At 41.5% G+C, this 12,053-nt stretch overlaps 1 protein-coding gene across 1 annotated transcript in view; it reads left to right on the top strand.

Moving 5' to 3' along the window:
* The window catches only part of LOC122435269 (cytochrome b-245 heavy chain), a 33,070-nt gene extending 23,292 nt beyond the window's left edge, over positions 1-9,778 (top strand). The window contains exons 10-13 of the mRNA XM_043459318.1: positions 787-949; positions 2,843-2,989; positions 5,676-5,800; positions 7,237-9,778. Coding sequence (XP_043315253.1) covers positions 787-949; positions 2,843-2,989; positions 5,676-5,800; positions 7,237-7,363 — 562 coding nt within the window. The 3' untranslated portion in view covers positions 7,364-9,778. The remainder of the gene's footprint in view (positions 1-786; positions 950-2,842; positions 2,990-5,675; positions 5,801-7,236) is intronic.
* Positions 9,779-12,053: the final 2,275 nt, after the last annotated feature.

Genomic DNA, 12,053 nt, shown 5'->3' with positions numbered 1-12,053 from the left:
AGCTATACTTAAAATTTAATTGCTGTACATTATTTGAGGGGAAATGCCAGGTGGCACTAGTGGTAAAGAACCCACCTGCCAATGCAGGAGACATAAGACACTCTGGTTCGATCCCTGGATCGGGAAGATTCCCTGGAGGAGGGCATACCAACCCACTCCAGTATTCTTGCCTGGAGAATCCCATGGACAGGTGAGCCTGGCGGGCCACAGTCCATAGGGTTGCAAAGAGTCAGACACGACTGAAGTGACTTAGCATGCATGCATGCCAGATATTACTCAGTGGGCCTCCTTCTTCCCACATGCCTAACATGGCGTCAGGTACTTAGTAGATGCTGAAGAAAAGTTGGTCAAATAACTCAATGACTAGACAAATGGAAAGTGGAGATAATAAATTGATTAGATATTATAGTATGGAAAATTCTCACTTTAATGTGCAAGAATTTCAAGTGCGGGCTGCCCTGGCAAAACACAGACATGTGTGTGTGAGTGTGTATGTGAGTGCGTGTGTGTGTGTGTTTGATGTGTGAAGGGAGGTACAGGAAAAAATAACCCTGAGAGTTACCTCATGTTTTCAGTTAGCTAAAAATTCCTCTTCTTACTTCCAATCCCAATGTTCACACTGAGTTGGTTACTTGAAAGCCATCTCACAGAAGAAAGTGCCACATCATCAATACATTGTCCCGGTTTGAAGTGACGTATTGCACACCCCCAGTGATAATGTGTGCCCCCTCCACCTCTGAAGAGCAAGACATCTGTGTAACCATCTCCCCCCATGCTTCCCTCCAGGATAGCTGTTGATGGGCCCTTTGGCACCGCAAGTGAGGACGTGTTCAGTTACGAAGTGGTGATGTTAGTGGGAGCAGGGATTGGGGTCACGCCCTTTGCATCCATCCTCAAGTCGGTCTGGTACAAATATTGCAATAAAGCCCCAAATCTGAGGCTCCAAAAGGTAGGTTCTTTCTTTTTCTCAAAGAGCTTGGACTGGTCATCACACTCTGCCAAGTGAAGCCTCAAAGAGCCATCAGGGCAGTGGCTGGCAGAGATCAGGCGAAGTGAAGACAAGTTCTGGGTGGTTTCAGAGAGGCAGGCTTCTCCCAAGAGGGCTATTTGATAAATTAAAGGTGTCTCTGGGACTTACCTGGTGTTCCGGTGGTTAGGACTCAGCACTTGCACTGCCAAGGGTTTTGGGTTCGATGCCTGGTCAGGGAGCTAAGATCCCTCAAGCCTCGCAGCACCACCAAAGAAACAAACAAATAATAGAATCAGGCCTATTATTGAAAGTAATATACCGTATTTGCGTAGTATTACTAGAAATTCAGAAGAGAGAGCTAAAGTTTTCACAATCCCAATCCAGTAATTCTCCTTTTGGTAAATTCTCTTCCAACATTTTTCCACTTGTTTATACATTTTTAGAAAGCTGCATGTATGGAGTATGTACAATTTCATGTCCCACTCTTTTGAAAACATATAGTGTTTTTCAGTGTTGTCACAAGCTTGCTAATAATCATTTTTGATGAGTCCTTCATGTTCCATTGAGAGGATATAGAATAATTTTTCTGTCATCTTCTATTAGATATTGAGGTGGATTCCATTTCCAGTCACCCTCCCCCACATTTATTCGCAGGGGGAGGGCAGGAGACATGTCCTTTTGTGACACTTTTCCTTTTTTACTTTCTATGGCTGTCTCCTCAGAGTAAAATCCCAGGGGAATTTTTGGTCCCATGTAAATTGGGTTTCATTGCCTGAGAAACGACTTCTTTAATAAAGCTTGAGTCACTCTAATAACTGTTGTTATTTAGTCACTAAGTCGTGTCCAAGTCTTTGCGACCCCATAGACTGTAGCCCAGCAGGCTCCTCTGTCCATGGGATTTCCCAGGCAAGAATACTGGAGTGGGTTGCCATTTCTTTCTCCAGGGGATCTTCCTGAGAGATAACCTCTAACAGGCATATGGAGCTTACTTTGACTTTCATTCTCCCTTCCCCTCTTTTCGATGTTGAGGAGGTGTGGGTATAACTACTTTTTCCCCTAGAGCTCAGAGGTGTCTGGTGTAGCAGGAAGGGAAGTTGCATGGTGGCAACCATGGCTCATCTACATCCTACTGATCTTTCTGAAAGGAGAATCCAAGGAAGTGAGGAATTCTGGGAGGCAAGAGCAGCCCCAGGGGGCAAGTGGTGGGCTCATGTTTTCTTCTTAAGCTACAGATTTCTGAGAACAAGCTGTTTATTTACTATCCTGCCATGTAAAGGCCAGAGCAGGTTCATGTGAGCTAGTTTGTCAAATATCTAGAGTTTTCTGAAAACCTATGTTTCTAGACATTCTGAGCAACAGGGAAAAGTGGAAGGTGGGAGGGTAGAAATCCATATGTCAAAGCTGATAGGTCTCTATTTAAATATAATCAACTCAATTCACAGATATAGAGAACTAACTAGTGGTTACCGGTGGGGAGAAGGGACAGGGAAGGGCAACATAGGGGCAGAGGATCAAGAGATACAAACTATTAGAAATAAAATAAGCTACAAGGATATACAGCATGGGGAATATAGCCAATGATTTATAATAATTGTAAATGGGATATAACCTTTGAAATTGTTGATCACTCTATTATACACTTGTAATTTATATAATACTATACATCAATTATACTTCAATTTAAAAATAAAATATATATATAATGGTTGGATGGCATCATCAACTCAATGCACATGAGTTTGAGCAAAATCCGGAAGTTGTTGAAGGACTGTGATGCCTGGCATGCTACAGTCCATGGGGTTGTGAAGAGTTGGACATGACTGAATGACTGAACAGCAAATAATCTGCTTCACGGTCTGTCCCCCACCTCAGATCTACTTCTACTGGCTGTGCCGGGACACACATGCCTTTGAGTGGTTTGCGGACCTGCTGCAGCTGCTAGAAACCCAGATGCAGGAGAAGAACAACTCGGGCTTCCTCAGCTACAACATCTACCTCACTGGCTGGGATGAGTCTCAGGTAAGGACAAGATCCCCAATCTAAGTTCTCTCCCATAGCACCCAGGGCTTACCGACTTCCCCTTGGCTATTGGAGTGTCTTGTTTTAAGACTAGTCAGTGGGTTCAGGTGATCCACCGCATTCACTCTGACTCAGTATGCCCATATGTTCAGACTGTTGAGACTAAATTCAAAGTTGGTGTCTGTGGGACAGGTCAAAGCTAGGGAGCCTGCAAAGAAGTCAGAGCCATGACTGTGACCTGGTTAGAGCAATGCTCCACCAGGGGTATTGAAGCAGGTGGATAAGATGATCCACTGGGTTATGGGAAGAAAAGAAAACATTAGCTTTATCTCACTCTCCTTCTGTACTCTCCTTCTGTGTGTGTATATACATATATATACATGCATATGTATGTTGCTGTTGTTTAGTCACTAAGTTGTGTCCAACTCTTTTGTGACCCCGTGGACTGTAACCCGCCAGGTTCCTCTGTCCCTCGGATTTCCCAGGCAAGAATACTGGAGTGGGGTTGCTATTTCCTACTCCAGGGGATCTTCCAGACCCAGGGATCAAACCCATGTCTCCTGCATTGGCAGGCAGATTCTTTACCACTGAGCCCCCTGGGAAGCCCATAAATATGTATACACATGCATAGATATGGGTATATATTCCTTTAATTTGTATTATGTATGTTTTATAATATACATAATACATTTAATAAGGAGTCATAATAACTGGTAATAGTTCTTAAGCATATGCTTGTGCCAAGTATTCTTCTTAGTGTTTATATAGATTGTCTAATTAAATCCTCACAACAACCTTATAAGTAGCTATTATCCTTATCCATATTTTACAGATAGGGAAGCCAAGGCCCAGAACAGCTTAGGTCATTTGTCCAAGGGCATCCAAGTAATAAATATGCCAGGACCTGCCACTTCCAGTAGTTCATGATAATCATTTGTAAATAAATCAATATATATCTAATGAAGGTGATATATGTGTGTATATATGTATACATGTGTGTAGTATACATATGTATATATACTCCCTCCTGAGACATTTAGCAATGAACTTGTGAATTTTCAATGGATAAAACAATTACAGCTACAAGTATTGATAAGATAACAATTCACGAGACAACCCCCCACCACAAAGAACTGCTGCTGCTGCTAAGTCGCTTCAGTCGTGTCCGACTCTGTGTAACCCCAAAGACGACAGCCCACCAGGCTCCCCCATCCCTGGGATTCTCCAGGCAAGAACACTGGAGTGGGTTGCCATTTCCTTCTCCAACGTGTGAAAGTGAAAAGTGAAAGTGAAGTCGTTCAGTCGTGTCCGACTCCTAGCAAACCCATGGACTGCAGCCTACCAGGTTCCCCCGTCCCTGGGATTCTCCAGGCAAGAGTACTGGAGTGGGTTGCCATTTCCTTCTCTGCCAGGAAGAACTATCTGGCCTCAAATGTCTAAAGTGATGAGACTGAGAAACTTAGAAACAAGTTAATGACTCCTAGCAGGTAACATGTTTCTAAATAAGCAAACGTTAATGACTTGGCCCAGAAGCAGCCTAACTGTCCTCCTGAGTGAGGAGCTAAGGCAAGACTTTCTGGTCACTGGCTCAGCTGGCCACACCCACACACTGGCTCCTCATCAGAGACATTTTTCACATGTACCTTGTACCTGTGAAAACTAACTTCTTCTCATTCAGGTTTTGGCATATTGCCTATCATAAATTCTCCAAGTCTTCGGAAAGTCTTGTAGGTCCCGTAGGTCCCACAAACATAGGTCCCGGGCCACATGACCATGAAAATTGCTGCTCTAGAAAAGTGGTTTTAAGATGTCACTTCTGCAATTTAAAGACATAACAACAACAAAATTTGATAAAAATGAAACCCAGGGGCAAAAATGTATAATATATAAATTGCTCTGCAGTTCTGTTTTTTTTTTAAATGGGAAATTTTTTGCATTGAAAAATAATTCTTTTGCTTTGCAAAACTTTGTGTCTACAGGATTATTAAACCAGAGAAACCACCCTTCTTAACCTCTTCCATCCCCATTATCCATCTCCTGTCCAGTGAATTTAAAATCTGATTTAATTGTTAAATTTAATTAACCATTTTTACTAAAAAATACCTGTGGTTCAAACTGAGGCTCCCTGGAATGGTAACAGAAAGCAACCCCTCCCCACCCCACCCCCACACAGACTATTAATAGCTTTAGGCTTGGTTTGATGTCTCATTACATTAGCAAAATATGAGTGCATTTTAATCTATGATTGTCTTAATTTTTAGTGATTCTCTCAAAACAGTGGGAGTATATTTGGGACAGACTGCTAGATGTACTGCAGAGAGAAAAACAGTGAAACAGAATTTAAATCGTACCCACACTTTAAAGTCTGGCTCAAATGCTGCCACCCTGAGACCTTCTCATATCCTCCACTTGTCCTCCCTTCTTTGTTATGGAGATATTTGTGCCTCCTCTATGGCATTCATGGTACCTTAGTCTACAAACAGGATTGCCCACCTTTTTACTTCAAGGTCTCCCTTTCTAGACTATAAATGGCTTGAAATCAGTGTATTCAGTGTTATTGACCGTCTAGCTTCTGGCATAATGCCTTGCTTCAAATATGTACATTTAGAATGGGTAGTTAGAGCTTGGTTTGTGTGTGTTTATAGAGCATGCCTCTTTTTTTCTGATTTCATGTCCTTTCCTGCAGGCCAGTCACTTTGCTGTGCATCATGACGAGGAGAAAGATGTAATCACAGGCCTGAAACAGAAGACCTTGTATGGACGACCCAACTGGGATAACGAGTTCAAGACCATTGGAAGTCAACACCCCAAGTAAGGAGTTCCCCCAACAGAGTGTTCTTGAGGCTTACCGTCTATGTAAAGGAGCAGCTCCCAAACACTGCTAGATTTATATATTCTGGAAACTAAAATATCTAGATAACTATATTCACACTCATAAAAGGTTCTAAATATCTCTCACTTTAAGAAGAAGTCTTTAAATCACACCCAGAATTGACTGGTGAGTTCCAAACAAAGATTCCCAGGCCCCACCTCAGACTTTCTGAACCCTGCTGCCCCCAAGTAGGACTGTAACTCAATTCTTTGCTTTTATCTCCTAAATTTCACTCATGTATCTGCTTCTATTAATTCAACAAGATTTATATTGTTTACTAAGGAGACACTGGCCCCATTTTCATGTATAGCTTTTGGGTCCTAGATCATAAGTTGACAGATACCCCAGGTCTTTCCTGCCCTAACTAAAGCTTTAGTCATTATGAAGCTTTGAGGAGATCTTTTATCTTGTTAGAACACATGACAAACTCAAGAAATCACCATAAATACACTATGTCATTGCTTCTTACACTTTAATGAACATGTAAATTGGAGGAGCTTTTTTAAAATGCTGATTTAGTATATGTGGGATGGGGCCCAAGAATCTGCATTCTTGGCTTTGAATGGCTTTTTGAGTTTTCTTGAAATCTTAACATGAACAAGGAATTGGAAATACAGTCACATCAAAGAACAAATCATCACAGCTTTGACATTTAAGCCAAATAGATATTTTAGGGCAGATTTGAAAAAAGTGTGAAGTCATAACAATTTAAAAACACAGCTGACCTACTTCAATAATATGTATTCTTGAAAAGCTGACACCAGGGCTACTGGTCTGAAACCACAGCTAGAGGAACAAGGCTTTAGAATCTAAAAAGTTGAAGGACGAAGCCGCACCAAGTTTTTAGCAGAGTTGCCGTTCCTAAGGCGGGTTTGTTCCTGATTTTAAGACACTGGAGGGACTTCCCTGGTCATCCAATGGGTAAAAGTCCGCGCTTCAAGTACAGGAGGGTGTGGTTCGATCCTGGGTCACGGAACTAAGCTCTCACATGTCCCATGGTGTGGTCAAAATAATTTTTTTTTTTAAATGATGCTGGAGCGTTTGAGAACACAGAGCCCTGAAAGGAAGTAGACCCACAGACTCACAATTTCACCACCATTTTCTCTGTGGTAGAAGTTTCTATAAACCTTGATTGAATGTCATTTTTTTTTCAATAAAGTCAGCTGCCTTTTGAAGTAGCCAGCTGCCCCCGTGAACAGGACCAAGCCACCCTCCTGAGGGTCACCTGAACTCTGTCATTTGTGGAAAGACAAAGGAGCTGAGGAGACTCTGCTCTGAGGCCTAAAATCAATAGGAAATCTCCCCATGTGCTTTGTAATTGATCCCATCCCAAAGCCTAAAACTGTCTTTTTCTTTCTCTTTTTCTCCCCAAAAGTACCAGAATAGGAGTCTTCCTCTGCGGACCGGAAGCCTTGGCTGACACCCTTAATAAGCAGTGCATCTCCAACTCCGACTCTGGCCCCAGGGGAGTGCATTTCATTTTCAACAAGGAAAACTTCTAACTGGTCCCTTCCATGAGGAAATAAGTGTGGGTTGTACCACTGAATAACCAAGTAATGCTAGTGGATAATATAAGTTCCTTCCTTAAAAAAAAGAAAAGAAAAAGGAACTATGAAGTGATGACTTTCCCTGAAAGGAATGTCAAAGATTTTTAATGGTGATAAATTTGCATTTGTATTGAGCTTTGTGGTTTTCAGAGCAATTATATAAACTTTTTTTTTTTCCATTTTTTTTTTCCCTTCACAGTAATGCCAGAGAAAGGTAGGGCGAAGATTCTCAGACTCAGTTTTCAGGGTGGAAAAAAAAAAGGTTCAAAATGGTGAAGTAACCTCCCTAAGATTAAAGCTGAGACTGGCTCTAGGCCATCTGACTCTAGGTTTGGTGATCTTTCAGCAATAGCAGGTTGCCTGGAAATTGATTGGTATACTCCCCCAAAGAAGAAGCAAACCAGGGAATAATTATTCATATTCCCTTTTGTGTCATCTTTGTTATCATTACTGTCCTATTGAAGGAAATTTTCCAAGTAGGAGGTAATTTATGCTGAGAGTGATTCATCACTTAATAGTGACAACATCCTCCAGTTTACCAATAGAGCAGCCTAACTGGGTCAGAGATTTCTCCTAAAAAAGAATATTACACTGACTGGATGTATGTATGACCTACCATTTACACTGGTGCTTGACAAAGAGTGGATACTCATTGAAAGTTAACTGAATGAATGAATGAAAAAACATTTAGAACCATACAGTGCCAAGGTAGAATCAACTGAAAGCCTTAAACAGTATTATCTGAGGAAATCACTTCCGATACTCTAGTTGACCAAACGAGCCTGATTCTCTTAAGGGTACAGAACAGGCTAAGGTTAGTAACCAATAGTTTGTCCTGTCCAAACACTCTTATTTGAAGCATTGCACCAAAGGGAGATGAAGGCAGAGAAATGAACGCCTCTTGTAACTCTGGCTGGCTCCTTTAGTCCTGCTCCTGATGCTATGAGAGAAATGCAAACTAATTTATTGCCCAAAACAGTCCTCTCAGCCGGCACTTGTGAATTTGAAATTAAGAATTGTGACAAATATGTTTCTGACATCTGCTTTAAATAGCATCCACCCTTTGTTTTACTTAAATACACGTGCAAAATTGATCTTGCTGGTGTAACTAATGATTTATCCTTCTATCATCATGATCATGATAAAATTTACATCCCAGAAACTAAAATCCCTAGCTTACTATGTAGCTTTTGAATTCAGATCCAATAGCATATTCTGGATATTCATGAGTCCAAGAATCTCTAAATCACGGTTAATGTAACTGCTCCTATTTCTGGGAACTAAAAACAGCTTTGTTATATTCTCTGGGGCCACAGATATTTAGAAGTAGTCAACTTTAATAATGAGAAAGAAGGAGAAAGGAGCAGAGAGGAAGGGCAGAAGACCAGGTTAGGAGGAAAGGGGAGGGAAGGAGGGAGAGAATAGAAGGAAAGTGAGAGAAAGCAAAAAAAAAAAAAAATGGGAAAAGGGAAGGGTAGGGGAAGGGGGTCACTTTCTACCCCAGATTTCTTAAAGTCTTGTATATATTGAATGTAATTGCAGGAGCCATACACGTATTCATTTTATTTTGATCACATAAGGTATTGAATCTGAAATTCTGGCCACAAATTTGATGCTGAGTGGGCCTATTCAGGGGACCGAGCTGAACTAGAAAGAACTCAGTTGTTCCATTGGGTCCCCAGGATGCCCAGGGCACTGAGGGCATCAAGTCAGGCTTGCTTTGGGAAGGTCATTTCCCCACAATGTCCAGGACTGTTTCTTCAAAGAGAAACTTAGGTCCACCCCATTCACACTGCACCTGAGGTATCAGTTCATTCATTCAACAAATTTGTATTGTGCTATTGCTATGACTCAGGATCCATATTTGTGGTTTCATTTCTTTATGACAAAGTGCGAGCCAGAAGGGGGACCAGGGTTACAGGGAGTCTGAGAATCTGGGCCCTTGCTCCCTATGTGGCATAAGTAAAACCAACTTCATTTGTTGCTCTGAAAATATTTCTCCAGGGTTTTCTGTTTTTGACACCCAGAGAGTTACGCCCTGTGTTATCCTGGTTATAAGATGGAAAATGAGTGTAAACATGCTTGTCATTATAAGAGCTTCCTTCCTGCTCCCCAGCCGCCAGCTGCCCATGCAGCATTTTTAGCATTTAGTATTTAGTAACAGTTACTGAGAAAACGATTAAGCATTATTTTTAATCTCAAAGCTATGAAGGCATTTCTTATTTCTTTTGCTTTTGCAACATTGTGTTTATTAAATTTGAATATTTGTAGATGTTGTGTGTGAGTAGTTTGGGAGAGGGGGGCCCTGGGAGATAATTCTTGGGAAGAACTATCAAAATTGCACTCAATTATTAAAATGAATGAGCTCTGTGTCTGTGTTATTCATCTTCATATTCAAGGATGGACTTAGAGGGCATAGATTTTCTCTGCCCTAGTGGGATTGAGATACTCTGTGTTTTCATAGATGACATGTCAGTTCAGTTCAGTTGCTCGGTCGTGTCCGACTGTTTGCAACCCCATGAACCTCAGCACACCAGGCCTCCCTGTCCATCACCAACTCCTGGAGTCCACCCAAACCCATGTCCATTGAGTCGGTGATGCCATCCAACCGTCTCATCCTCTGTCGTCCTCTTCTCCTCCTGCCCTAAATCTTTCCCAGCATCAGGGTCTTTTCAAATGAGTCAGCTCTTCTTAGTATCAGGTGGCCAAAGTATTGGAGTTTCAGCTTCAGCATCAGTCCTTCCAATGAACACCCAGGACTGATCTCCTTTAGGATGGACTGGTTGGATCTCCTTGCAGTCCAAGGGACTCTCAAGAGTCTCCTCCAACTCCACAGTTCAAAAGCATCAATTCTTCTGCGCTGAGCTTTCTTTATAGTCCAACTCTCACATCCATACATGACCACTGGAAAAATCATAGCCTTGACTAGACAGACCTTTGTTGGCAAAGTAATGTCTCTGCTTTTTATTTTTTTATTTTATTTATTTATTTTTTAATTATGTTGAAATACAGTGGCAATATTAAAATTTTTTATTATTTTTTTTCATTTATTTTTATTAGTTGGAGGCTAATTACTTTACAATATTGTAGTGGTTTTTGTCATACATTGACATGAATCAGCCATGGATTTACATGTACTCCCCATCCTGATCCCCCCTCCCACCTCCCTCTCTACCTGATCCCTCTGGGTCTTCCCAGTGCACCAGGCCCGAGCACTTGTCTCATGCATCATGTCTCTGCTTTTTAATATGCTGTCTAGGATGGTCATAACTTTCCTTCCAAGGAGTAAGCATCTTTTAATTTCATGGCTGCAGTCACCATCTGCAGTGATTTTGGAGCCCAGAAAAATAAAGTCAGCCACTGTTTCCACTGTTTCCCCATCTATTTTGCCATGAACTGATGGAACTGGATGCCATGATCTTAGTTTTCTGAATGTTGAGCTTTAAGCCAACTTTGTTACTCTCCTCTTTCACCTTCATCAAGAGGCTCTTTAGTTCTTCTTCACTTTCTGCCATAAGGGTGGTGTCATCTGCATATTTGAGGTTATTGATATTTCTCCCGGCAATCTTGATTCCAGTCTGTGCTTCCCCCCCAACCCAGCGTTTCTCATGATGTACTCTGCATATAAGTTAAATAAGCAGGGTGACAATATACAGCTCTGACGTACTCCTTTGCCTATTTGGAACCAGTCTGTTGTTCCATGTCCAGTTCTAACTGTTGCTTCCTGACCTGTATACAGGTTTCTCAAGAGGCAGGTCAGGTGGTCTGGTATTCCCATCTCTTTCAGAATTTTCCACAGTTTATTGTGATCCACGCAGTCAAAGGCTTTGGCATAGTCAATAAAGCAGAAATAGATGTTTTTCTGGACCTCTCTTGCTTTTTCGATAATCCAGCGGATGTTGGCAATTTGATCTCTGGTTCCTCTGCCTTTTCTAAAACCAGCTTGAACATCTGGAAGTTCATGGTTCATGTATTGCTGAAGCCTGGCTTGGAGAATTTTGAGCATTACTTACTAGCCTGTGAGATGAGTGCAATTGTGCAGTAGTTTGAGCATTCTTTGGGATTGGAATGAACACTGACCTTTTCCAGTCCTGTGGCCACTGCTGAGTTTTCTAAATTTGCTAGCATATTGAGTGCAGCACTTTCAAAGCATCAAATCTTTCAGGATTTGAAATAGCTCAACTGGAATTCCATCACCTCCACTAGCTTTGTTCATAGTGATGCTTCCTAAGGCCCACTTGACTTCACATTCCAGGATGTCTGGCTCTAGGTGAGTGATCACACCATCATGATTATCTGAGTTGTGAAGATCTTTTTTGTACAGTTCTTCTGTGTATTCTTGCCACCTGTATTTAATATCTTCTGCTTCTGTTAGGTCCCTACCATTCCAAACCCGGCACAATTTCTGGGCTGAGTAAGGAAAACTAAGTACTGAGTTCTGTACTGATATCCGGGTGACACTCACAACACTGGTACGAGGAAGTGGACAAGAGAGTATCACCTGATATTGTAGATAGAATTTCAAAGGCAAAGAAGCCCTAGTATAGCAACCTTTTTTTTTTTTTCATTTCTACTCATCTTTTAGGTTCTATCTTTGCAATTAGGTTCCATCAAATCAGGTTGTGAATAGATATACACTCACGGT

Source organism: Cervus canadensis, chromosome X (assembly GCF_019320065.1).
Source record: "Cervus canadensis isolate Bull #8, Minnesota chromosome X, ASM1932006v1, whole genome shotgun sequence".
NCBI classification, from domain to species: Eukaryota; Metazoa; Chordata; class Mammalia; order Artiodactyla; family Cervidae; genus Cervus; species Cervus canadensis.
This window is presented reverse-complemented; position numbering and strand designations above follow the sequence as displayed.